We start from the raw sequence: 27,857 nt of genomic DNA on the forward strand, positions 1-27,857 counted from the left end.
GCCGGTGTAAGGCAACGTATCTTCGTCTCCAAGTGGTACAAAATAACAGAAGCAAGGACTGGTCTACCGCCTAGTCCAGGCTTTGCTTGAGACCGGAAGCAGATCGAGCGTAAATATAGCGAGAAGAGATCGACAACTTCGAGCTGGGGAAGAATCAGTCCTTGACACTTCGATGCCGACCGTTTCTTGACAGCATCTGTGAAAGCATGAAGTGGTTTACATCCTCATCGGCCCAGTATGTCAAATGGCTGGCAATGCTTGCAATCAGAGATATATCGAATGCACCCCTATTGAAATGTATTAGCATCCTGGGCGTGGGTTCGAGGGATTCAGACAGTAATGTAAAGATCCTCGATAGCTGGAGGGAAGAAAAAAATAACTTACTCCTGGATGCTGTAGTCAACTCGTCCATTAGTATTGAGTGCCCTCATTTTAGCATCTTCCATCTTCAACCCCCTTGGGTCCTCGCTCTCTCGGCCAACGGCGGACTCAGTGGCCGCGGAATGTAGAATGTCATTGTGATGACTAGTCTTGGTTCTGTTGGTCCCTTCGTAGAGCGTTTCTAGATTCGAGTCAATCAGTGTACGGTATCTATCGGCAGACCCTTCTTGACTATCAACGCCCGAACCAGACCGAGAAGAACCATCCTCTCCAAGAGAAGAGTTAGCCAATGATCCTCGAGGCATTTGAGTCCCGGTAGCAATCACTGTGGATTGTGAAGTTTCCTCCGAACCAAGGCCGAGGCTGCGGTTAAGTAGACTGCTCGCGACCCCGGTTGCGAAATTGGTCCATAAGGTTCCAACACTCTGGCCAACACGACTGCCAATCATGGATAGGCTTTGCCCAGGAGCTGCCCACAGGCTCTTCTTTACCGATGGCAAGGGCTGCGGCTTGAGCGACGACATTGCCGGCGAGATTAGCGGCTCAATTCGGTAACTAACGGGATCAGAAGGGTGAAATATGTTGTAGAGTTGTCGGCACTTCGGTGACGATACGATAGTCGGCCCTCCACTCGGCGCCGTGCTCGCCTGAACTGGTGCGCCACGGCTCGCGGAGGAAGAAGACGTTGGGTTCCGATGATCACACTCCTCCTTGGACCTCTTGATTTTTGCCCGGTCGATCATAGATCGCCCAGCAATGGTGTTTCCTTTTATCATCTGGAAAAGGGCAATTGGAGACCCCAAACAAAATAATTCTTCGCAGTCAAAGTCGAGCAAAATGTCCTGAGACCCGACTCGGTCCATCCTCCTTTCTCCGGAGGTGGGAGGAGTCGACGGTTGGTGGCATAGGATATCAAACAGGATCGCGCTACCAAGTGAATGACCACAGAGGCTCACAGAGCCCTTGAATGTCGGATTTCGCTGCTTGAAGAGTTTTAGAATCCGATTGCACTCCTGCTTAACTATGGTAGAAATGTGTTCACAATAAGCACTTTGGTAGAGGAGTACGTCCATTGCCAAATCAGAAATGAGATTCCGGACTGCGGGAACGCTGTCAAGGGTAATATCGTTCAATCCGGGATAAGAACTGTCGTCATGAAAGTCTGCATCGGCTAAATCAAGTTCTTTACGATTCTGCCTCACTCCTCTGTAGGGAAAATCAAGGAGGTGTCTCCAGCAGCTAAATCCAATTAGTACGAGAGCTCTTTCGAGTGAATCCAGGACAGTATGATGGTCATAATCCGCAGTTGAGCACTTGACAGCTGCCGAGGGTGGGTTAACTCACACCGGAAGTACTTGAACGCGGCAGTTTTTTTGACTGTCTGAGAAACTAGAGTTCAAGGCTTGCAAATCAGGAGAAGCCTTATAGACGCTCTTCATGGTCTTCCGAAGAACATTCACATCATGAATAAAGTTGATGCTTTCTAGCCGCAACCCAAGTCGCTGGCCTATTCCATGTGTGACAAGGACCAAATGGTCAATCTGCCGCTCTCTGTCCTCTTCATCTGCTTCCCTGGAGTCTTCCATTTCCTTCTCTTCCTGCTTCCGCGCTTGCTCCTCAAGCTCAGCTGTATTTTGAGGTTCACCAGCAAGGGACGACATCTGTCGTTCCAGAGTTGACCTCGGATCATCCTGATTAGTCACTTTCTTCCTCCCATCCTCATTAGGGCGTGTGTCTGAAGAAACTTCCGAATCAGACTTGACCTCGTGGTCTGTCGAGGCTGCACTAGGGGTGTCGGAGGAAGATTTTGTACCAACGCTATGATCACGACTCTTCACAGCCGATGTTTCCTTCTGTCTTTTAGTTTCGATAAAACCACGCACCACTCTTGTACCTGGTATACCGCCCAATTTCTGGTACACGGTACTGCTCATTCGTGACATGAAATCGTCATTCGCCAACAAAGCTGTAGAATAATCCTGATATGTCACTATGCAGTTCATGTAAGCACCAAAAAGACGATAGTGCCGAGGCTCGTTTACTCGGCCAGAAGTTGCATGTCCAGCCTGACCAGTAAGTGGCCGCGAAGCACATGGTTCGGGTGTGCATTGCAACCCAGACTTGTTCACATCTGATCTATCTGCATGCTGAGGGGTTGGGTTTGCAACGGTCTGCGGGAGTCTGCTTTGGTCATTTTCCAGGCGCCATGGTTTAAGTTTGAGATATCCTTCCTCAAGCTGGGTGGCCAGGTTTTCTTCGCACGGCTTGAAAGTAGACCCCTCTTGGAAGAACCATGTACCCCGGCGCACTTCATAGGTGGGACCTATCCAGTACGCCGGTGTGAGCTCCCTTCGTTCAATGTCCACGTCAAATAGGTTGTCCTCATTGACAGGCACTGTAAATAACCCTTTCCTTGTTTCGCGAAGTAATTCACTCTTTCGTGTTTGTTCTTGAGCAATCTCGACGTCCGAGAGCTTTTGGAAAGTGGACTCAATGGCCAGGGAATCTTTCGACGAAAACGGGACAAACTTCTTGGGCGCAGGTAAGGGTTTCGGTTCTTCCTTCTGGTGTTCTGAGAGTAGTGGTTTCCGTTTTGGTGAGTCAACAGCGTAAAACCACCTCACCCTCAGCAGGGGACAATCCGGAGGGTAGTGGCGCAAGCTAAGTCTATGCCTGTGTGTGATTGTATGATCTTCGCCTTGAGATCTAGGAAGAACGTCTGGTCCATCGGTGTTGGGGGTATTCTTGGTGTTTCTTGATGCATTCCAGGAAGAGATGGCTCCCAGAAAGGACCCTTTCTGATTTTCCCTGGACATGAGGCCCTGGAGACCCCGAAAGATGAATGTGCGGGCCAAGGTGATCGTGATACTACTCAAATCCTTAGTTTGGATGAGAGGATAAAGACGCAGAATGAGGTGGCATTAGATGCGCCCGTATCGATGATTAAGAGTGTTAGGGATCGGGTATTGGTATGAGAGCTTCTTCGGCAAGCTAAACAGCGCAATATAATTACAATGGCTGCAATGGAAAAAAGAGCAGTCAGTCACTAAGGTATGTTACCTTTTATGGGAGGGACAAAACACATGGAGCCTAGTAATGGCTAAAGTGCCAAGATTGCGCCCTCTTGATGGTCATCGGATCGTCTCAGAAAGAAATAGATATTGAATGTAGAGAGGTATAACCTGAATTACCAATGCGTGGATCTAAATGTATGGCCCGCATGCGTGGTGGGATATCAGCAAAGAGCTTACCTATAGCGCACCTGAAAAAAATGGTGATACAGATTATCTGTAGGAGCCTAAGGTAAGGTACCCTGTATGTTAATACATGCCCACCTCCGAGATCACCAAAGGCCTCTTTCGTAAGATTACAACTGTATGGTACTCCTCGCACGTTGGGTAGTAGCAGAAAGCCCACCTCACTTCATGCGTCATCGTTTGACTGGTCATGTGATGACGTCGCCAGTATGAAATAGTCATTAGCGACGAACCAAAATGCATAAGTTTCAAGGGAGAGGATCGAACTTTTGAAGTGAATCTTAACTTCTTGTTCTATCCGCCTAGCAATTAGTCAATGGTTAATCACTCACCAGTATCAGCCTCCTATTTAATTTGAGGCGTGTTGATGTCGTTATTGTTGCCTCAAGTACTGCGTAATCCGTAAATGTTTCCATAAGCCACAACCCCACCCCGCTTCTCAACCTCCCGCTTCCAGTTCCAGGGGTATCCGGAGATTAGGTAGCTTTACTCATTGTCACTCTCTACCAGCTGCCTGAAACCACGCAACGCTCAGCTCGACAGCCCCGATTCCTGCGATAATCTCGCGGCTGGGGGAGAAAACTTCACTCTTCCTGCTCTCTCGTTCTGTTTGCCTTCTTCCACTTATACTCTCGTTCTCATTCCGTTCCGTCTTCACATCCTTTCTTGAAGTCATCTCGGGGCCAGATCTATTCTGGTCTTCTTAAGGCTCCATCCACAGGCCGAGCATATCGGCTCATCGAGAAGATGAACGTTCTCAAGCTTCAGAGGTTCGTATAATCCCTCTTGTTTATCATGTGCCTCGCCGTTCTTCTCAACAGAGACCTTCACACAGCTTCTTAGTTTAAGGCTTTCTCACATGGGTCACGTCTAGGAAATATCCACACTTTGACCAAAGTGAAATTTTCTCCCTTCAGGATGCATTCAGAAAACTGGATGTTGACGATAAGGGGTATCTGGACGAGGCTACTGTGATCAAGGCCACCCAGCAGTCCGAACGTCAGCCGTACGACGTCGTGCGCCAGGCTTTGAAGGAAGTCGATCTCGATAGCTCTCGTCGAGTCGAGCTCGAAGATTATGTAGATGTTCGTGTTTGTATCTTCATCGCTACCGGGACCATGAGAAGCTAAAAACGTATTTCACAGCTCATTTCAAGACTCCGCTCTGCTGCAGCGCAAAATAGAGCAACTGCCGGCCCGAGTGCGGCTCCAGGGATACCCGAGATTGGAAGGGGTGTGTCTCGACACGTCTCCAAAGGCAGCGTAGGAGGACGGATTCACGTTCAGGGCTCTTCCGCGAACGTCACTCATACTATCAATGAAGATGAAAGAACTGAGTTCACCAGACACATCAACGCTGTCCTTGCTGGGGATCCCGATATTGGCCATCTGCTACCATTCCCCACTGACACTTTTGAGATGTTTGATAAATGCAAGGACGGATTGGTCCTAGCAAAACTTATCAATGACAGCGTCCCAGATACCATTGACGAGCGTGTCCTGAATAAGCCTGGGAGAAAGATCAAGGAACTAAATGCATTCCATATGACTGAAAATAATAACATTGTGATCAATTCGGCCAAGGGAATTGGGTGCTCTGTGGTTAACATCGGAAGCGGCGATATCATAGAGGTCCGCGAGCACCTGATCTTGGGTTTGATTTGGCAAATTATCCGGCGAGGTCTTTTGGGCAAGATTGACATCAAGCTTCATCCCGAACTCTATCGGCTTCTGGAGGACGACGAAACGCTAGACCAGTTCTTGCGCCTCCCTCCAGAGCAAATCTTGTTGCGTTGGTTCAACTATCATCTGAAGAATGCAAAGTGGGACAAGAGGTAGGTTGGGCCGCTTTCAATATAAGAATTTCCTGCGAAATAATGCAGCTCGCTGACCTGTTTTCAGGGTGACGAATTTTTCCACCGATGTCAAAAACGGTGAAAACTACGCTGTCCTCTTGAATCAGCTGGCTCCCAATTTGTGTTCGAGAGCTCCGCTTGAGACTCGGGACCTGCTTGAGCGAGCAGAGCAAGTTCTGGCAAATGCAGAAAAACTAAACTGTCGAAAATTCCTGACTCCTTCGTCTCTTGTTGCTGGAAACCCCAAACTTAACCTTGCATTTGTTGCCAATCTGTTCAACACGATTCCAGGTCTCGACCCAATAACTGAGGAGGAGAAACTCGAGGTTGAGGATTTCGACGCAGAGGGAGAAAGAGAAGCTAGAGTGTTCACCTTGTGGTTGAACTCGCTCGATGTCCAGCCCCCCGTCAACTCGTTGTTCGATGATCTTCGAGATGGTACCATTCTACTTCAAGCCTACGACAAAGTGATCCCTGGCAGTGTCAACTGGAGACATGTTAACAAACCGCCTAGTTCTGGCGGCGAGATGATGCGGTTCAAGGCTGTGGAAAACACCAACTATGCAATCGAACTTGGAAAGCACATCGGGTTCTCCCTTGTAGGGGTACAGGGTGCGGACATTACCGACGGACAACGTACACTTACGCTGGGACTAGTTTGGCAATTGATGCGGAGAGATATAACAAACACCTTGTCTAGCCTCGCGCAGCGAATGGGCAAGCGTGAGATCACCGATGCCGAAATGATCCGGTGGGCAAACGACATGTCCCGCAAAGGAGGCAGAACTTCGTCAATACGCAGCTTTAAGGACCAAACCATCGGCACGGGACTTTTCCTTCTTGATGTTCTGAACGGGATGAAGAGTAGCTATGTTGACTACGAGCTCGTCACGCCCGGCCGATCAGACGAGGAAGCGTACGCTAATGCCAAATTGAGCATTAGCATAGCAAGAAAGCTAGGCGCGACTATTTGGTTGGTTCCTGAGGATATTTGTCAAGTACGGTCTCGCTTGGTCACTACATTTATTGGTAAGTTGGGTCCTTCTCCCCACAGATGATGCCTACTAACTCATTTAAATAGGTTCTCTGATGGCCACATACGAGAAGATGCAATGATCAGCTCAGTACAATTTTGTTGCAGCTGAGACATAACATGAAACATGTCTGTCCCTGGTTCGCCAGAGATTCGGATATTTCAAGCCACCTTTATCTTGTACCTCATAACGTTACCACTTTGAGATGCATTGGTTACCTCGGCTCTAAGCTCTGCATGGATTATGATATTAGATGCAAAATTAGCTCTTCGATCCACATTATGTAGTGATGGTTCTTTTGTAATAATGGTTGTCTAATCTGACAGCAGTGTTGAGGATTATTCATATCTTAAGAGCCTGCATTGCGAATATCAATCTTACTAGTGAATAAAAATATCTATATCATAAGGTGGACTAGTGTTACTTTGAGCATTGTTCATAACAAAGATAATGGCTAAATAATAGATCTCTGCAAGTAATTTATTAATAGAATATTAATATCAGGGGTATCATACATGACCTGGAACTACCTATCCAGTGATCTTTCATGACTGGCTAGAAAGTAGTTGCATGCATTCACTATTATGATTAATGAATATATATAAAAATTAATCTCCCGGGCAAACCACCCAGCAGGGAGGATGTTGGAAGATGTTAGTAAAGAGGGCGATAGCTAAGACACACCACCTAATCTTACTGATGAACCACTCCTTATTAGCAACACTCCCCTGATGTTAATAGCAAGACTAGGCATCATATATCCTGTATGGATCCAAGTATTCTAATTTCCCTACTAGGTAGCAATATGGGATACCCTTGCAATAGGCATTTAACATGTTAGATTTTCAACAGTATTTAACCACACAGGTAACTAGACTACACTATTTTGCACTTGATTAATTCTATATAAGCTGTGCTTACCCTGCTACTCACTGTACATATAACTATAATCACCATTGTGATGTCCCCTACTCTGATTTTCTATGTGATTCCTAGTGCAACAAAGTATGGAGTAGAAAGAGCTATTTCTTACAAGATAAGCAATTTCCTAGCCTATAAAGCTATGAAGCTATCTAATCATGTAATGCCTACCATCATGCCGTAGGCCCTCGGGTTTAACTCCTGTATAGTCGAGGCAATCACAGGCTTCTCCTGCGAATTCCTCAAAGCAGATGGGTGCGTCTTTAAAGTAGAGAGGTGTGTCAACTAAATAGGCGGTTCTGTCTCATTGCGATACTCAGGAGTCAGGAGATATCTGGCTCCACTGGAAAAGTGGATAATGCGTACGGTGGCAGGGGTTTCGCCCGTTCCGCCAGGGAAACGGACACTGCCAAATCAGCCTTGAACTTTCAGGAGCCGAGAATCATGTATCGGATCAGAATGACTAAGAATAATGACAAGAACAAGCAGGAACTAAGCCATTGACCGATGATCGAGTCATGCCCGTGTTGACGAACCCAAGCCTCACTCTCATATATCCATGGAAAAGGGAGGTACTGGGTGTACGTGGCGCCTTTCGGCTTGAGCTCGAGATGTCACTTCTCATGCTACGGACACTAAGAACGACCCGTATGGAGCATTGTGAATGATCAAACATCGAAAATGTCAAACATCCATTTTATATACACTGTTTCCATACAGGAGTTGGTACTTACGGCTACTTCTACTGGACTATGACATCATGGGTCGGTAGCCGAAACGACCGATCGACGGAAAGGATATCGTGAAGCTTAGCCGTTCGTGATGGACGGTGAAAGGATGGCAATCGTTCTCTTATAGAATGCGATTAAGACGGATGATGAACGCGGATATCGGGGACACACGTAGGGACGACTAAATTGGCGCAAGTAGAATTAACGATCGCTCGACGTCCGGTCCGAAATGATTCGAGCTGCTGACCACAATAAATACCAATCGATGAACAAACAAACACAAGCCATGATCCGAAATAGGAGGGAGATAAAGGAAAATGATAAAGGAATCAGAGACGGGGCTGGGAAAGAGCAGAGAGCACACAGAGAGCAAAGCAACCATGAACGACCAGCTGTCCATTTCTTCCCTTTCCTTCGCATCGTCTGGTTGGTTTTGCTTCCAAAAATCTCTACATGGTCCCTCGCTTCTGGTTCTCTGTCGTTCACGAAGAGAACACGAATTGGGGAACAAGCAAAAACAAGAAAGAAGAGCAAGGAAAGAGAAAGAACAAAGGTATAAACAAGTAAGAGCAAAAGGCATGCGAACGTAAACAGAACGTAGGAAAAGAAAGTTACCCAGTGAACCGGTGTCTATTACCATTACCGGATCGGAAACCTGATTCAAACCAGTGTCGCCACGTCCTCGATAACCTTCCCGAACGAAACATTGATGCCGTCGCGGTTCTTTCTTGTCTCTAATCCGTGATCGCAAGCTGTCCAATAGCTATGCCATGAGAACCGAGGGGTCAACCTACTCGGCAGTATCTAGCTCGTCATGAGCCGAAGTCAGAGGATCCAAGGGTGCTGCCAGAGTTAGCTGCAGAATTCATCTTTGTCCCCTGATGGATTGGAAGTAATGTACCTTTCCTGTCTTCACCGTTCGGGCCGTTTTCGCGATCTTCTTCGCGGCGCTCTCTCTCATCATCACGACGTTCTCTGTCTTCCTTGACATCACGGTCCCTTTCATCAGGGCTTCGCGAACGGTCACGAGAGCGTTCTCGGTCCCTATCGCGACGGTCATAATCTCGATCACGGCGATCATAGTCTCGGTCGCGACGGTCATAGTCCCGGTCATGTCGGTCATAGTCTCTCTCGTATCTTTCATCCCTGCGAGGGGAATAATCACCTCGACTACGACGAGGAGATGGAGAGCGACCTCGACGAGGGGGAGTACGGTCACGACGTCGGTCACGTCCGGATTCAAAGCGCCATGAGGCAGACGGAGGAGTACGGGCCCACTAAGGAGAAATTAGTCTGAAGGGACAATGGCAGAAAGCCAAGAAACGTGCCTCTATCTTGAGCAGATCATCGCGCCCGATCCGCTTATTGTGCATCTCGTGATATGCATCGTCCGCATCACGGCGGCTCTCGTACTCGACGAAAGCAAAACTAGCCTCATCAGAACCATGGATAAGTATGAAAATCGAGGGAAACGTACAGTCTGCTAGACGGAGTACGCGGTGCTGGGATATCGCACCGAACGAGGCGTCCATATCTGTGAAAGTATTAGCTTCCGGATACGCCATGGAATAACAAACAAGGCAGATTAGGAGCAGGTGAAAGAGTACGAAGCGGAGTGTTTGTCTAGTCAGCAGGAAGTTGAACGGGGGGAAGTAGCAATGACGAATCGTAAATGAGGGAAAGCCGCTTTTTCTACTCTCATGATGTAGAAGCCTGAGTCTCAAAGGCGTCGGACTTCACTGAATGAAGTTCGAAGGTGGGTACGGAGACCGCAAGTTTCTCAGAGTGTGTAGCAATCGACGAGCGACACATACCGTTCGAATTCGTATGCGAGATCGCGAGCCCGGGTTCCGTGCCCGAAACCAGTGACATAAAGGGTGGTGCCTGGGCGAGACATCTTTTGACAATGTTGAACGAAGATTTTCTTTATAGAGTTCCAGTTGCTCAAGTCTGAGCTAGCTAGATTCACGTTGGGAAGATTCGTGGAAGAACAGGCTGACCAAGGAGAAGTGCAAGAAAGTGGTAGTAGTTAAAAGTTGTAGTGAGTGAAGTACAAGATGGAAAAGGAACTACGGGGAGGTGGATGTGCCACAAGCGAACGCGCCATACCTTCTGGACTACTTATGGATCACACTCAGATTGCAAGTACCTACTTATATTGCCAGTGAAACGCACAATCCGATCTTCTCATATTTCGAAGTATACAAGTATATTCTTGGTCCGGACTATGCTCAGGTAGTATAATCATGCAACTTTGCGACTCTTGAACTTTGAGCGACGGCTAAATAACCTAGAACAACCTAAGTATTTAACAAGCTGTACGAAGTAAGGTAGATTACAGGTACAATGGCCAATTGGCGATGGTGATAGGAAACCTGAACCGGCCACTTAGGTCCGACCGGCACCATCTGAACGGATATCAAGCGTGATGGACAGCTGTCCCAGGTCTCTGTGATCGTAGATCGAGTCCGCTACTTCGCGAGAGGGCTGAAATACGGAGTAGCTTCTGTAGAAGTCGTTCGATTGTCTTGCTTATCCGATGATGTAAATTTTCGGTGGGATTGTAGCCTTAGGCCACCATTACAGCAATCACCCAGAGGTGTTGTTTTGATAGTAACAGGTTGACACCGCATGCACCCTATATAAAGAGAGTTAGCCTAAGATAATCGGGATATCTTACTTCTCATGTGGGTTCTATTATATCTAGTAGTTGTGCATGGGTAAGGATCTGAGCCTTTTTGAGGTCTGTATCAACCGGTATACAGAGAAAGATTCTATCTCACTAGTGGGAATGAGGGCAAGTGTTTTCGTTGATTCAACCTTAATATCAGCGCCTCTAATGCCTCAGTACAATTCACGTCGGCTTCATTGGAAGTTGGGGTTATATAATTCATTCTTCCCTCACAGCAGGTTTGCGTCCCTCTCCGCGGCACTCATGCTGCTTTAGCTAAATGAAAAGCTTGAAGAGACTTGATCAGCCTGCAGTTCAGAACTTGAGGATCTTAGCAGCATCTGATTATAGTTGCACCTGTGCCCTTTCCGACTCTCTTGGACTTCATTCTCTGCCATTTCCTGATATATCTATATTTTTCGGTGTTTGTCGTCCACTCTAAATGTCGATCGTTCGCTTCAAAGAATAAATCCTCTATTTAAACCGTGCGCCAGGACTGGGACAGACGGCGCGTAAAAGTCGTGACACTTCGCTTTTACCACGAGCCATCTGTGGCTACGGACTTGAAAACTGAGCTTACTGTGATAAAATGAGCTTAGATCGGGATCAACGCAGGCGAGATGCTGACGTCAAAACGTCTGGGGAAACCGAGTCGCCCGAGCTCTGTCAATTGTCACCCTCTGGTCTCGTCAATGTGAGTTAAAGCGCTGCTATAGCTCCCATACCGCACTCTCCACCGCTAACATCTGTTTCAGGCACCACCACTGAAGAGCACACCGGTTTTGACCAAATCCAAAGAAAGGATATCCGACCCCGTTATCGCAGCATTCATTGCTGGAGGGGTAGCCGGTGCTGTATCTAGGACGATCGTATCACCACTCGAACGTCTCAAAATCTTGCTACAGATTCAGACTGTGGGCAGAGAGGAATATAAATTATCCATATGGAGGGCTCTCGTGAAGATTGGAAAAGAGGAAGGCTGGAGAGGCTTCATGCGTGGTAACGGCACAAACTGCATTCGCATAATACCCTATTCAGCCGTCCAGTTCGGGAGCTACAACTTCTACAAAAAGGTAGATTTCGGGAACTGATAGCAGGATAAATTGGGTTGTGGCCTAGATGCTGACCTTTATCTTTTTCCAGTTCGCGGAACCTTTTCCAGATGCTGAGCTGTCGCCAATCCGGCGCTTACTATGTGGAGGAGCTGCTGGCATCACTTCGGTCACCATCACATACCCTCTCGACATCGTCCGAACGCGACTCTCTATTCAATCAGCATCTTTCGCTGCTCTCGGTCAGAGAGGTACTGCCGAACAACTGCCTGGAATGTTCACAACTATGGTTTTAATCTATAAGAATGAGGGTGGTTTTGTTGCCCTCTATCGCGGTATTGTCCCCACAGTCGCTGGCGTTGCTCCATATGTAAGTGAAATCCGAACATTGATGAACAGGTGCTTATGAGATTAGGTGGGCCTCAATTTTATGACATATGAGTCTGTTCGCAAGTATTTGACTCCTGATGGGGATAAGAATCCCAGTCCCTGGCGCAAGCTACTAGCAGGTGCTATCTCAGGGGCTGTAGCTCAGACCTGCACATACCCATTGTAAGTCTTTAAAGAGACATTGCTTTTCCATTTTGGTAGTCGCGAATTAATACGGTCATAGTGATGTCTTGCGACGTCGTTTCCAAATAAACACGATGTCGGGAATGGGCTATCGGTATAAATCAATTTGGGACGCTGTGAGGGTTATCATCGCGGAGGAAGGCCTGCGCGGGTTTTTCAGAGGAATAGTGCCTAACCTCCTGAAAGTTGCTCCGAGTATGGCTAGCAGTTGGCTCAGCTTTGAGTTGACAAGGGACTTTCTTGTTGGATTTAGCGATGAGAAGTAATTATGGCCATTGTCTTCATGAAAGTTGTTAGCTGACTGCCATTTTCTTGATATTTATGATAATCATAGTAGGCTGGGAAAGTTTCATTGGAGGGTTAAGTAGAGGTAACTGGTTTCAACAACAAACAATAACTTGAATTAGTATGCGCTACTGCTTCACTTTCTAGGATATGATGGAGGTAAGATAGTATGAGTCTCCCTTAGATGATGGTATCCACGAATATTCTTAAAACCTCACCAAGCCAGACTTTGCACCATTGGCATTCTCTTGCACCAACCCTGTATACACACGAGCATGCATTTCCAGGCGGTTAATCTAAGCCCAGGGGTGCATTTAATACACAAGCATATATTTCTCGTAGACTTCCAACCGGTCAATTTAGGCCCAGGTGCGCATCTAAGGATTGGATATACATATGGCCATAGAGGCGATGGATCTCATCATTCTCTCATGTCCTTCAGGATTGGGGTTTATTGAACATTTCTGATACTACCAGGAGAATCTGTCTCATATCAGAAGTATTTGGGGTTAGTCACAGGCTCCGTTTGTCCCTTGCTATGTATGGTATAAAACCCATATAAAAAGCATTCTATTCATCTAAGAATCATCTCTCTATTATTTTAGATGGCTAAACATCTGTTATTGACTGACATACTTGATTACACCCTTATATGCTATATTCCACCCTATAACCATATGACTATTTGGTCTTAACGCTGAATATTTATATGGAAATGGTCTCGTTCAGAGCACTTGGCATAGCAGCTATTACCCTTGCTGTGGGATCGAATGCTCTCTACTGCAGACAAGTGGCAATGACATTGGATGGACAATTCCCTAAGAAAGAGGATTGCAACGAGACGTGCAATAAGCAGGCTGAAAAGGCAATAAATAATCTTAATGATCCCCAACTCAAGGATTGATTCATGCATGGCAGATGATGAGGCTCCACTACAATCTTTGCCTCTCAAACAGGAACAAAAAAGAGTGATGGTCAGAAAGTACAGATAATGTGCCTCTGTAGAATGGAGATCATGCTATGGAGAGTCCACAAGGACAAACAGAACAGCAAACTGTGTGATTCACGCGGCGACGAGGTGATAACCAGACTACTAGCGGCTGCGATTCCAGACGGCAAGGATGTTTCGAAGGCCGTGAAGGATTAGAAGGCACGAATGACAAGGTTCACTGCAAGCACCAATAGGTATGGAGTAATACTTGACAGATGTCCAGGTTTGAACGGAGAATACCAATGTATGCTTCAGGGCATAACCCCCGGGGGGCGCGGGGGGATGGAGGATGGAGGATGGCATGATATCAACAGCGTCGCCAGGAATGGAAGATCTTCCTTGCCACTCTTCTTCGGACTGATATCTCTGTATTGTTAGTTTCTTGATGAATGATATTACTTCCTTGCCTTCAATTTGGAAATGGGTAACGCCTTGCCAAACCGGACTTTACACTCCGAGCATTCTCTTGCTCTGGCCCTTGTACATACATATGGAGTAGATGATTTTCATTGAAAGAGTATATATGGCTCAGCATTATACATTGTGTAAACATATACTCATGAAGTGAGCATGTTCCTTAGGTATTTCAATCAGGCCTCTACCTTCAACTTCAGAGCTTATTTTACCTCCCTAGCACACATAGGAATATTAGTCACACTGTTAGTAAGTAACTAGTTAACTACCTACACAGGCACCATTGCTTACGTATAGACCAAGCTTTCTATTGCTCTGATGATGCTCTGTACAGATAGCTGGATGCCGAGTTTATTATATGCTCCAAAATGATCGTTGATCCTACATGGTCCTGGCTCTTAACATGGTCTAGACAGGTCTTAGGATCCAATGACATGGGAACATTTTAATGGTAGACATAAAATGCACCCTGGTCTATTTATTTTGTAGACTACAGTGTTCAGCTAGAATACACTGGCCTGGAATCAAGAAATCATGAAGGTATGTAATATAATGTAAAAACCTGCGCGGCAGAATAACACTAGGCTAGATGGAAGGTGGTAGGAAGGACAGATTAATGGACGGAAGAGAACAGTACACTAGTGGAATACAGGCCTCACGTACAGAGAAACAATAGAAATATTATTTAGAGAGTTTCTACTCTGTACTGGTCCATAAGATACTGTGTACCTCTCAATGTAGTACGTAAGGTAGTTACCAAGGTAGGTAAGGTATGTAGTCAGCCAAGGTAGACTGGATAATACATGTACTCTAAGGCACTAATAGATGTGGGACCCACACTAGTTGTAGGTCACGAGCTCTAACTTCTAGATTTGTACTAGTATAGGGCTCAACCCGCACACACCGTCTATCTGAAAATCATAGATCAAAAACCTCAACAGATTTACATTGTATACGGGCGCGACAGCAAGCCAACACCCAAGGTGTCCTATCAAATACAGCAGCCATGGGTATGTATATCCGTTCAAACATCAAGATTACATGCGTTTAAATTGTTTCGATTATCAACGCCCATAAAAGACAGGGAGTTTTAAAGGCTAACAGTTGTATCACTTCAGGTATCGACCTGGACCGTCACCATGTGCGCAGCACCCACCGCAAGGCGCCGAAGAGCGAAAATGTCTACCTGCAGGTCCTTGTGAAGCTCTACCGCTTTCTCGCCCGTATGATAATCTCTTGAATTCCTGACTTATAGAGGTGGTTACAATTGGAGGCTGATTTGAGTTCTCTGTTCTGCTAGGCCGCACGGAGTCCAACTTCAACAAAGTTGTGCTGCGCCGCCTTTTTATGTCGAGAATCAACCGCCCTCCCGTCTCCCTTTCGCGACTCGTTTCCAATGTCACCGATTCCCACAAGGGCAAGACCATTGTTGTGATTGGAACCGTTACTGATGACAATCGTCTTCTCACCGTTCCCAAACTCTCTGTGGCCGCGTTGCGATTCACCGCTACTGCGAGAGCCAGGATTGAGAAGGCTGGGGGTGAGACTCTGACTTTGGATCAGCTCGCACTTCGGGCACCTACTGGAGCCAACACTCTCCTCCTCCGTGGCCCCAAGAACGCTCGTGAAGCTGTCAAGCACTTCGGCTTCGGACCCCACAGCCACAAGGTGAGACGGTACCTCACTATCTTCTGTTAATCCAGGCATACTTATACTTGAACTAGAAACCTTACGTTCGAAGCAAGGGTCGGAAATTCGAGAGAGCTCGCGGACGTAGAAGGTCTCGTGGCTTCAAGGTTTAAGCAGGCATCTCAAGGAGTTTGAAGATGTCCCGTGGGTTGAGTTGATGTTGTCACATAAACCTATTGCCAAAAGTACTTGCACAAGAGCTCTTGCTTTCTTGCTATCAGATGTGGAGGAGCTTCTAACTCAGTAGGGAATGTGGCCGCAAAGCTCGCGCTGTTGAATCTGGAATTTCCGGATACGCTGGGCCTAGAGTAAATTACAATGAAAGGAATGAATTCTTATTGTGCCGATCGGGATCGCAAATCATTCAAAAATGAAGCCACTAAATAGCTAGATTCTCATGTTTCCACTTTTTACCTCCCTCTCCTTCAAAATAATCACCTGCCCTGTGTCCCTGACCCCTGAGCAGATACTTGTAGATAGTCAATCCATCTAAACCCACGGGCCCTCGCGTATGGATTTTATTCGTACTGATGCCAACCTCAGTGCCGAATCCGAACCTCATTCCATCTGCGAATCTAGTCGATGCGTTCCAGAAGACCCCAGCGCTATCCACACCACTCATGAAATACTCGGCAATCTCTCTCGACTCTGTCACAATGAGGTCCGTGTGTTTCGACGAATGTGAGTTGATATGAGAAATCGCATTCTCGACAGCTGAGAGCGGTGACGATGTTGAAGGAATGGTCTTGACAGCTAGGACAAGATCCAGAAATTCAGTGTCGAAATCCGAGTCGACTGCATCTTCTAGTAAATCTGCGGCTGGGGAGGATATATTTTTCAAGAGAGCAGCTTTCGATTGATTGTCGCAACGAAGACGGACTCCCTTGGCCAGAAGAGCCTCAGCGACACCGGGGAATATAGTTCCAAGGGCATCTTCATGGACCAACAAAGACTCCAATGAATTGCAAGCAGCTGGATAATCTGTTTTAGCATCAATGATGACTTTTACAGCAATTGCTGGGTCTGCATCAGCATGGAGATATGCAGAACAAAGACCATCAGCGTGGCCGAGAACCGGAATCTTGGTGTTCTCCTTGACAAATCGGACAAGGTCGTTGGAACCACGGGGTATGACGAGGTCAATCAAGGAATCCTGCGCTAGAAGTGACGAAATAACGTCTCTGGTTTTAACGAGCTGGACTGATGCCTCGGGTACGCGTGTTCCCGAGATCGCTTCAGATATCACTTTTGATATGGCGATGAAGGACTCAGTCGACTCCTTTCCTCCTTCACTCAAGTCAGCAATGCGGAATCCGCCATCGATCATGCACAAGTACCTTTCAGAATGGCAGCATTTCCTGATTTTATGGATAGTGCCGCGATATTCGCGATCACCTCAGGACGGGCCTCGAATATTATAAGCAAGACGCCAATAGGACAGCTCACTCTCTCCAGGATGAGACCATCGTCCAGTAGCGTCCTTAGGGTCACTCTCCCCACTGATAGACTGATTAATATGATGTGTATTCGGCCAATTCATGTACACACCTGGGTCTTCCAGATCCCGTACACTAAGAATCCCCTTTAGCATGTCGTCATATTTCCCAGGTCTGGACAGGTCGAGCCTCTTGAGTACACTGTGGCTGAGGCTGCCATTATTAGCCGCTTGGCTTGCTATGGCAACATCCTTTGCGTTGGCATCAAGGATGAAATCTCGATTTCTTGACAGAGCATCGTGAAGCGCTGTCAACGCATCGTTGCGGTCAGTTGTGGGCAAAGTCGCGAGTTGACGAGAGGCTAAGGACGCAGTCCTCGCGATATCAACTGCGGGGGAGTCGGTGAGCGACATTGCGAGAACCTTTTGACGTGTAGCACAAAAGAAAAAAAGAATTAAGCCGTAGCAAGGGGACAACCACATAGACAATAGCCCCAACACTACTATGACTCAAATGTCAAAATGATCCTTGGCTACTACTACAGATGTGGGGCGGGGAAATGCCCGCTGTCTACAGTGATAACTGACAAGGCATGTCTAATTCCTGATACCTTTTGTGTGCTAGGTACCTATCGACCAGCTGAAATGTATAATTCAATGTACCTTCATCCGACGGCGTATTATTAATATATACATAATTAACCTGGTTGATGACGGACTGCCCTAGAGGTAAGAGAGGTAGACGTCGGAATAAGTTCTTGCGCTAAAACTAATTACTCTGTAGAGAGTATTAAGATTGACTATAGTATCAACAAGAAATTCACGAGTACAAGGACGTAAATTGCCTCAAGGCCTGCAGTATAGTCATATCACCTGTTATATAGTACAGTAGATCTTATGTGTCGATATAACACCGAGTACTGCAAGGACTGCCCCAAAGGCTCATGATCACGTACCATGTATCATAGTTTGGTGGAGTGAATACTTCGTTATCACTTGGTATGACAACAGTGTCACTATCTTTCCGCAAGCTACGCTGATGCCACTTGAGATCCACGCATTCTGATCTCCCTTACACTCAGAGAGCCTGATTATCGTTCTTGTCTCCAATCCGCGAACGGTGATCAGGTGAGTTAAAAGATGACAGAGATACTGTCGCGCCTCACTGCGGTGTCATCTCTCCAGCATGCCTCAAATGAGGAAGACTATGATCGCGAACTTCACGAGCTCATTGCCTATTTAAAGCAACCTACAAAGCTTAATGAGATCACAAGGAGTGCTGATCTATTGCTTGATGTAAGCAGATGCAAAACCATGCCCTGTTGTGATACCATTATCAATATGACCGGTGTCGTCGCTCGCTTACACCCCAGGCAAACTGTTACAGGGTCTCAATCCATCTCTGCATTCGGTGGCCTATCTATTCGTTTTTCATGCTCGAGTCAAGGTCTTGGGCGACAGCTACAACCAACGTTTGCCAAAGGATGTCCAGCCCGGGGGTGACTTGTGGAAAAGGGCTATTGAGTTTCTCAAGGTGTTCGACCCAATTCAAGTTCGCTACGCTGGCCAGGAATGGAGACGACTTATTGAGCTTGTAGCCCACGCCGCACAGGCAGCTTCAAAGGCAAGACGAATGCTTTCATTCACCAGTCATGGCCCTTTCTTCTTTTGCTAAACATGACAGGAATAACGTAGACTTTCCTAGCAGTCCTAGCGGTTAGAGATGCAATACTTCGACTGGATCCGGCATCAGAGACTTTCACATCGACGCATCTCCTGCTTATGAAACTTTGCCTACTCAGCAGATCGTATAGGCACGCATTGCCCGTCCTAAACAAGGCTATGTATCACTTTCCTGCAGGTCCCAGTCATGCTTATCAGGCGCACCGTCAGTTTTTCCTCTGCTCTGAGCACGGGTCAAGCGCGGCGTACATCACCCATGCTTCCGGATTCACGGCACAGGTGACATATAAAGACCACTTGCAATACTTTCTATGTGGCGCGATGATATACATGGCACTCAAGGAGTGGGAGAGTGCGCTTCATCTCTTGTGCATAGTCATCAGTTGCCCTGTCGCCAATACTGTCAGTAAAATTATGGTTGAGGCATACAAGAAGTGGCTTCTGGTCAGTCTACTGGCGAAAGGAAAGGTGTGTCTTAAGAGAGCCAGCAGTCTGCATGCCATTGAGAGTATAACTTACAGGTTTCCCCCGATAAACAGGTTATATCAACGCCTGAGATGGTCAGTCCGCATGTGATGAAAGTCTATCGGTCATTGGTATTGCCATATGTCTCACTGGCTGATGCCTTTGAAAATGACGACACAGAGAGACTCAGGGCCGAAGTTGACATTGGACGGGCAATATGGCTCGCTGTAAGCTGATGAAAAGCCTGTGTCTGGTTTTTGCTATTCTAACAGACAGTCCAGGATAACAACATGGGTCTAGTTCTCCAGGTCGTTCATGAGCATAGAAAGTCTGTTGTGGTGAAGCTCGGCAGTACATTCTCGGCCGTGGCTATCGCAGACATCGCGCAGCGAATAGCATCAAATCCGGTCCCCTCCACAGAGGTTGAAACATCTGTATCGTCTATGGTGATATCCGGCTTGGACTCGACTCTTTTACACTCAAGCAGTAATCACAAGCCCACAATGCTTCGCTTTCATGCTGGAGGAGCATCGAACTCTTTTGGGGAAGAGCATATAGCATTTCTACTGGATTCAGAGAGATTTTTGCTGACTACGCTTGCTGGTAATCTCGATCAGAGCAACCATGATCTGGAGCTAAGCAGTGAGCATCTCCAGTTCCTCCGAAGGGCTAAGAACGCCTCTGAGTTCAGTTCTGGAAAGTTTGGGATGAAATTCAACGATGATGTCTCCAGCTGGGATGTAGATGAGGACATAATGAGTGGCCTGCATTGAGACCTGGGATCTGGTAACATGCAGTTCTCTATCACTTTTTAGAAGCCATGGGTGGGTTAATTATTAGCCTTTTAGCTTTAAAAATTAGTTGACTGGCTAGTTTTACTTGTTTCATTATAGGGCAGTCATCTAATATTGTATGGTATTACTTAACATACAGTTCATACTTATGGTTAGATTGATAATTAGTTATCATCCAGAGTCCTGTTATAGTATCTCCATGTTACATAGCACCCCATATATTACTATTCTGGTTGTCTTAGCTAGGTAGTCTATAAGAATAATTATCTAGTCTATCTTCCCCATCATACTATATTATATGGGTCAAAAGTATTATGACACCAACACAGCCATACTGATATAAGGTGGATATGATAGGTAGAAACTAAGGAATCAATATTAGATAGTGTTCATTATAAATTTATAATATGAGTAGATGTTGCATGGCTATTGCTGTCATGTGCCACCCCTTATACTTATATATTATTAAAGTAGATAATAAATAATTATCATCCCTGTTATTAGTATACTATATAAAGGTGTTATGGCACTGACACAGCTGCACTAGTATAGGGCAGGTGTGACAGGCAGAAACCCAAGGATCAATGATCACTAGTTAATCCTGGAGTGGTTATAACATGGTCTAGACTAGAGAAATACTTAGTCTAGATGGGATTCTGCAGAAAACCAGTTTAGTAGTTAGTACTAGTTACTTTAACTTACTAATGGTAATACTGAACCCTTGTAGAAGGAATGAAGGATAATTTAGGATTACCCTGATGATACTAAATACAGCCCCTTATATGATATAGTATACAGGCATATAATGGGATAGTGTTCATCATAATGGGAGTAGAGCCTTCAAAATATATGAGGGTAGGAGCCCAGGGGGTAGGTGTTAGGCGCAGCAAGCCTGTATGTAGTGAACTATAGTAGTCATATAGGTAGCATATGACCTACTAAGATATCATCACTACTGAGGTGTGAGATGCTTATACCTTAGTAATTAGTTTAACTATAAAGGTATTACTACTACTATACTATTTACTACCTAATAGAGAGTATCTCTATAGGTGCTCTTATAGTTCTAATTACTCTACTAAATTAAGATAGCCTAGTAGGAGTACTTCTATATACCTTACTAAGTAAAATAATTACTATTAGAAGCACCCCTAGTATAGGGTAGCTATATACCTAATTAATAATAAAAGACCCTAAATATAGTAAAATTAATAAGTAATAATCTCTAGAAATATTAAGAGAAGACTTTCTAGTAATATAAAAGTAAATTCTTAAGCTAGAGTAGATATAATAATAAGGGAAGATGCTCTAAGAACTTAGTAATATAATAATATATATATAATATATACTAGATATATAGAACTAATATAATATATCCCCTATATATACCTTCTAAAGTAAATCTATATAAGACCCCCTAGAGGAACTAATAACTATAAATAATATAACCTAAATATCCCTTAGAACTAGATCTATACTGCCTATAGTACTTATAGAAGAAGATAACCTCTAACTACCTACCTATAAAGATAAGAAATAAGATAATTTATTAGATATAGATACTAAGGTAGTTCTAAAAGTACTATTTACTATAGGCTTCTAATTTAAAAATATATATAACTATACTAAATTTATTAATAATATAATAGTATATTTTAAGTAGTACTATAGATTTTATATAAAGAAATATTAAAAGGTTTAAGTAGTAGTATTACTACTTAATTACTACTTACTAATAAAATATTAGGCTAATAGATTAGATATAGGGAATTACTATCTATAAAATAGATATAGAAGTAACTTACTTAATTCCTACTATAGTAAGTAAATAATCTAAAGACCTTAGTATATAATACCTTATAAAAATATATAGATACTAGATAGCTAGAATTATAGATAGTAGCTAACTTTATAGTATATCTAGAGTAATAGGAATCCTAGCTTACTAGAGAATATATAGAAGAGTAGAAGAAGATATATCTCTAGATAAAGCTACTCTCTAGTATCTAAGATAAGATTCTATATTACTAGATTATAGAAGATATCTTATATAGTAATTATATTAATGAAGTTATATTAATTAAGAACTAGATAACTAAGTATAAGGGCTAGTTATCTAGAAGAGTAGAAATACTAAGCTAAGGAGGCTAGAGGCCTAGGGTTAAGAAAATATAGTTTCTATAACTAAAATGTTATATATTAACAATCATATGGCTATGCAAGTACTTACTTTAGTCTTAGGCTATAGTACTTAGAGAATCTATCTTCCTTGACATACAACCCTATATACTAACTATATATACTAAATAGTAGTATATCCTTGGTTATCTAAGGCTGATTAGGGAAAAACTAATTAATTAATATTTCATTCTTTTATATTAATTTTAATATATTTAATAACTATTTAAACTATAGTGGTTTTTTTCCTATACCTATTTAACTACTAATTAAATACTTCTTATTACTTTTAAAAATAGAATTAGTAATTAATAACTTAGGATTTAGTTACCTTATTAATTAATAATTATTATTTTAACTTTAATTAAGTTCTATTAATAATTATTATTTTTTAATTATTTATTTACTAAATTACTATTATTCTACTAAGTTTTATTATTATTCTATTATATTTTTTAATATTTAGGTAATTTTTATTTTATTATTCTAGCTAAAATTCTATAGTAGATTCTGCTATTTCTATTCCTTATCTATTAAATTACTAATTATTATTATACTTACTATAGATTATTATTATATTAAAACTATTATTATAGCTAGTTATAGCTGCTTATATAATAGATAAGATTAATTTATAGCTTATCTTACTTACTATATAACTCTAGTCTTTTAAGGAAATAGGATATAGATTTATAAAGGACTTTAACCCAGAAACTATAGCTTAGATAATATTTATCTTATAATATTAAGAAGATTCTAAAGGTGTTAAATTCCTAAATAACTAGGTATATATTAGAGCTATATTAGCTGCAGTAGTTTAATAGTTCTTAAAATAATTAGACTTCCTCTAGGAAGATTAATAATTTCTAATATTTTATATACACTTGTGATATCAGCAGCTACCCTAAGGTTTGATATGATCTATAAGCATATAGCAGCATCTAGTAATCATTATAACTATATATATAATTATTTAGATTATCACTCTCCTCTATAGCTTAGGTAGAATTATAAAAGGGGGCTAGAGCCCTTTAATATTAATATAATATATATAAGGTAGCTATAGGCCTACCCCCTACCCTTATATAATTTAAAGGCTCTACCTCCTATTATAATAAATATTATCCTATCTAGTAGTATATCTAGATTAAGTAATTACTAATACCTAATACTAAGAAGATTTAAAAGTTTATTAAAAGATTTAATCTAGATTATAGTCTTACTATAATATATAGTTATAATACTACTAGGAATATTACTAACTATATAATATTAATAATAATATTTTATTCTTATTATTCTTAACCTAGTATATATATATTAGATTAACTATTTTAACCTTCTTAGATTAATCCAGATACTAAAGATAGTAAAGGTTTATTATAAGATATCTTTTAGCTCTTCTCTAATATAATATTATAATAGTAAATATTATTAACTACCCTAAGTCTTCTAGAAAGTAATAGAGATATATTTAATACTATAATCTTAAAGAAAGAGATAAATTTAGATTATTAAATTTATTTTAATAATTTTAAAGGAATATTAATAGTTATAACTTAGAAATTATAACCCTAATTTAACTATCTTTCTTTATTAATAGAATAAATAATATTAAACCTATATCTCCTAGTATAGAGACTTCTTAAACCTAGTTTACTACTAATAGTAATAGTTTTAAGGTAGACTATACTTAATTCTAAGAATAGTTTATACTAGCTACTTAGAGTATAACTAATAAGAATACTTAGAATAAAATATTCTAGTTATATATCTAGATAATTAAGTATCTCTAGGCTAAGTATAGTTATTAAGATTATACTTAATTAAAAAAGAATATAGAAGTTATACCCTTTACTTCTAACCCTCTTATATTCTCTTAAAATATTACTAAAGTAAGTAAGCTATATTAAAAGATCTCTAATCTTAAGCCTATCCTTATATATAATAGTAAGTATAGTAAGGATACTATAATAAAGTAGCTTAAGAGAATTAATAAGTACTTTTATAATAAATAAACTCTTACTTAAAAGATTACTACTAAACTTAAAAAGATTACTATAGTTAAGTATTATTTTATAGACTAGATTAAGAAGTAATAGAATACTTATAAATAAAAAATTAAATATAATTTAATAGCTACTATTACTACTTTAGATACTTTTAAATAATAGATCTAAGATAACTTTAGTAAAATTAGAGGAAAGAATAGATATTAGAAAAAATATAAAAAGTATACTTAAGGAAATTAAATAGTATAATTATATATTATTTTCTTTATTAAAGCTACTAAATATATTAAGTCTAAAATTTCTAATAATATATTAATTTAGAAGTTTATTACTAATTTAAAGCTAGTTCTATATACTTATTAAGTAGAAGATTATAATAAACTAACTTCTTTTAATAATATAGTTTATTATTTTACTAAGTATAAATAAGGGGTTACTTTATATACTTAAATATAATCTTAATTTTTTAATAAAGTTAATAATTACTAAACTAATCTAATAAATATTACTCTAAATACTATTATAGCATCCCTAGACTATCTAAGGAAAGGGATATATAAATAAAAGGTCTAGTATTAAAGTAATTAAGTATATTTTAATTATAGATAAAAAGGCTATAATACTTAAGCTTATACTATACTAAAGTAATTAAAATCTAATTATAAGAAATAATTAGGAAATAAAAAAAACTACTAGATAAGAAAGTACTAGTTAATTAATTATTAAAGACTTCTAATATTAAGAACTATAAGATATTTAATAATCTTAAACCCCTAAAGGAAGAAGATAATTCTAATAATAATAATAAGAAGAAGAATTAGCCTCTTTAAGATAATATTCTTAATATAATAGAGATAGAATTAGATAATTATAAATATATTAATATATATTTAAATACCCTTAGATTAGATATCCTTTAATTCCCTACTAAGATTAAGGTATTTTAGATAGTAACTTCTCTCTGAGTACTATTAGACTATAGATCTAGTTATATATTTATTTTAAAATATCTAGCTAACTTATTATCTCCTTTATAGTTTTAATTTTAGAGAATATCTAAACTACTATAGATCTAATTACTAAATAATAAATTTATATATATATTATACTAAGTTTAAATTCTACTAAGAATAGATAATTAGTGCTATATAATTATACTATAAATTCTTAAAACTATAGAGTATAATATTATCTTAGGTTAAGATTAGCTAAAATATATTAATTTAACTATTAATTAGGTTATAGGATAAATATATATAAAGAGATATAGAATAAAGTCTATTATTATCTATCTAATTAACCTTTACTACTAAATTAATTTAGATTTAGATTTAAAAGTATCTATTAATCTTATCTCTACTAAATAGCTTTATTATATACTTTAAAAAGAATAATAAAAAGTCTAGTTATTTATTATTTATCTATTTAAAAAGGATAAAGAGATATTAATAGATCTATATTAATTAAGTCCTCTACTTATCTAGTATAAAGATATATTTAGGGTAGAGTTACACCCTAGAATACCTCTAGAATAATTATTATAATATTATATTAATACTAGAGATTCCTCTCTAATTAATATAAACTCTTACCTATAGTTACCTAAGAAGTTTTATAAGATAAAGAAATAAGTTAAAAAACTATTAAAGAAAGTAGTTATTTATTCTTTAGCTAGTACTTAAGGCTTTCCTATTATAATTATCCCTAAGGCTAATAAGAAATAGTAAATATATATTAACTATTACTTACTTAATAAGGTAACTATTAAGAATATCTATTTATTACTATAAATTTAAGAGCTTCTAGATTAAATAAATTAAGCTAAGTATCTTTTAAAGCTTAACCTCCTCTCTAGATATTAGTAGTTATAAATAAGTAAATTATTAATTCTAAAGATAGCTTTTAATATATTATTTAGTAAGTTTAAATTCTTAGTAATGCCTTTTAGACTTTATAATATATCTATAATATTCTAAATAATAATAAATAGTATAATATAAGATCTTAACTTTATAGTAGTCTACTTTAATAATATTTTAATCTTTTTAGACTTAGATAAGGAGTACTAAGATTATATTTAATAAGTATTTAATTAACTCTAAAAATATTAGTTATATATAAAACTCTCTAAATATATATTTACTAAGAGAGAACTAGAATTTTATAGTTATATTATTAGTAATAAATTTATTTAACTAGTGCCTGCAAAGCTTAAGGTTATAAAGATATAGCTAAAACTAATAAATATTTATTAAAGTTTAATAATTCCTAGGACTAGCTATATACTATTACTAATTTATATAAGAGTTTATAAGAATTATAGCTCCTCTTTATAAACTTCTAAGAGAATTAGATACTTACTTTATAAAAAGAAGTTTTAATCTATAGTTTAGAATACTTAATATTAGTAAGTATTTATTATACTAAAGAATACTATAATCTATATATCTATTTTAAAGATTACTAATCCTAAACTACTATATTAAATTAAGACTAATATCTCTAAATAGGTACTTAGTATAGTACTTCTATAATAAGATAAAAAGGGATAGTAGTATCTAGTAGTATTTAATAGATAAAAACTTAATAATACTAAAAAGAACTACTTTATATATAAGAAAGAACTTCTTATAATTAAGGAAGTACTATAATAATAGGATTATTATATTAATAATAGTAAACCTATTATAATTATAATAGATTATAAAAGCCTTCAGTACCTAACTAATATAAAGATATATTTAAAATATCTTATATATTAGATTAAAGAATTTTAAATATATAATCTAGTTATATAATATTATAAAGGAACTAAAGTAGTTATCCCTAATATAATTAGTTATTAATCTAATTTTATTAAAGAAGATCTAGTAAATAAAGTATAAGTACCTACTCTTAGTTTATCTATAATATAGTTATAATAAATAAATAGTAAATAGCATCTTTATAGCTTACTAAACTTATCTAAATCTAAATAGTATCTAGTAATAGTATTATTTTTAAAAGGTAATAATCTAAATATTCCTAATTATATTAAAATAAAGATTTAAATATTAGTACTAAACTTTTAATTAAAGATAGAATATATTAATTATTAATCTACTAATTAATTATATTATATTAATAAAAATATTAAAATACTATATCTTAAAATCCCCTTTTAAATAGACTTTATATCCTAGCTATATAACTAGTTTAGTTATCTAGCTTATCTAGCCTTACTTAGAGTTATTTATACCTATACCTAGTAACTAATAATTTAAAAGGATATTTAGGAGATTATAAAAAGCTATCTAAATTATTAAATTATAAAGTCTTTAAGACTAAAGCTTAAATATAAAGCTATATAGTACTTAGTAAAGAAAGATATCTAGCTATTTAAATAATAGGGAATTAATCTTATTAGATATTTATTAATAACCCTAAATAATAATTA

The 27,857-nt window shown here is 40.0% G+C and overlaps 7 protein-coding genes across 7 annotated transcripts; 4 read left to right on the plus strand and 3 right to left on the minus strand.

Annotated features, from left to right (window-relative positions):
- Window positions 1-154: 154 nt before the first annotated feature.
- On the minus strand, window positions 155-3,197 carry ALT_4259 (DDHD family phospholipase; the record flags this gene model as incomplete). The annotated part of the gene is made up of 3 exons (XM_033563084.1): window positions 155-287; window positions 385-1,620; window positions 1,726-3,197. 3 exons carry the CDS (start codon window positions 3,195-3,197, stop codon window positions 155-157), a joined length of 2,841 nt encoding a protein of 946 aa, XP_033418975.1.
- A 1,188-nt stretch (window positions 3,198-4,385) lies between these two features.
- Window positions 4,386-6,609, plus strand: sac6 (fimbrin; the record flags this gene model as incomplete). Its single annotated transcript, XM_033563083.1, has 5 exons — window positions 4,386-4,408; window positions 4,513-4,723; window positions 4,784-5,472; window positions 5,540-6,522; window positions 6,575-6,609. The coding sequence occupies 5 exons, from the start codon at window positions 4,386-4,388 to the stop codon at window positions 6,607-6,609; spliced, it is 1,941 nt and encodes a 646-aa protein (XP_033418974.1).
- A 2,230-nt stretch (window positions 6,610-8,839) lies between these two features.
- Window positions 8,840-10,076, minus strand: ALT_4261 (uncharacterized protein; the record flags this gene model as incomplete). The annotated part of the gene is made up of 4 exons (XM_089599714.1): window positions 8,840-8,983; window positions 9,081-9,456; window positions 9,657-9,713; window positions 9,994-10,076. The coding sequence occupies 4 exons, from the start codon at window positions 10,074-10,076 to the stop codon at window positions 8,840-8,842; spliced, it is 660 nt and encodes a 219-aa protein (XP_089456052.1).
- Window positions 10,077-11,439: 1,363 nt separating this feature from the next.
- On the plus strand, window positions 11,440-12,741 carry ALT_4262 (putative mitochondrial carrier protein; the record flags this gene model as incomplete). Its single annotated transcript, XM_033563081.1, has 5 exons — window positions 11,440-11,544; window positions 11,606-11,923; window positions 11,994-12,272; window positions 12,318-12,454; window positions 12,516-12,741. The coding sequence occupies 5 exons, from the start codon at window positions 11,440-11,442 to the stop codon at window positions 12,739-12,741; spliced, it is 1,065 nt and encodes a 354-aa protein (XP_033418972.1).
- A 2,430-nt stretch (window positions 12,742-15,171) lies between these two features.
- ALT_4263 (60S ribosomal protein eL18) lies at window positions 15,172-15,863 on the plus strand (the record flags this gene model as incomplete). The annotated part of the gene is made up of 3 exons (XM_033563080.2): window positions 15,172-15,175; window positions 15,284-15,388; window positions 15,466-15,863. 3 exons carry the CDS (start codon window positions 15,172-15,174, stop codon window positions 15,861-15,863), a joined length of 507 nt encoding a protein of 168 aa, XP_033418971.2.
- Window positions 15,864-16,233: 370 nt separating this feature from the next.
- On the minus strand, window positions 16,234-17,703 carry ALT_4264 (glutamate-5-semialdehyde dehydrogenase; the record flags this gene model as incomplete). The annotated part of the gene is made up of 3 exons (XM_033563079.1): window positions 16,234-17,141; window positions 17,192-17,353; window positions 17,403-17,703. The coding sequence occupies 3 exons, from the start codon at window positions 17,701-17,703 to the stop codon at window positions 16,234-16,236; spliced, it is 1,371 nt and encodes a 456-aa protein (XP_033418970.1).
- Window positions 17,704-19,071: 1,368 nt separating this feature from the next.
- On the plus strand, window positions 19,072-20,210 carry ALT_4265 (putative COP9 subunit 3; the record flags this gene model as incomplete). Its single annotated transcript, XM_089599715.1, has 3 exons — window positions 19,072-19,440; window positions 19,494-19,664; window positions 19,719-20,210. The coding sequence occupies 3 exons, from the start codon at window positions 19,072-19,074 to the stop codon at window positions 20,208-20,210; spliced, it is 1,032 nt and encodes a 343-aa protein (XP_089456053.1).
- Window positions 20,211-27,857: the final 7,647 nt, after the last annotated feature.

This window comes from Aspergillus lentulus (genome assembly GCF_001445615.1).
Source record: "Aspergillus lentulus DNA, contig: Alt08, strain: IFM 54703, whole genome shotgun sequence".
Taxonomy (NCBI): Eukaryota; Fungi; Ascomycota; class Eurotiomycetes; order Eurotiales; family Aspergillaceae; genus Aspergillus; species Aspergillus lentulus.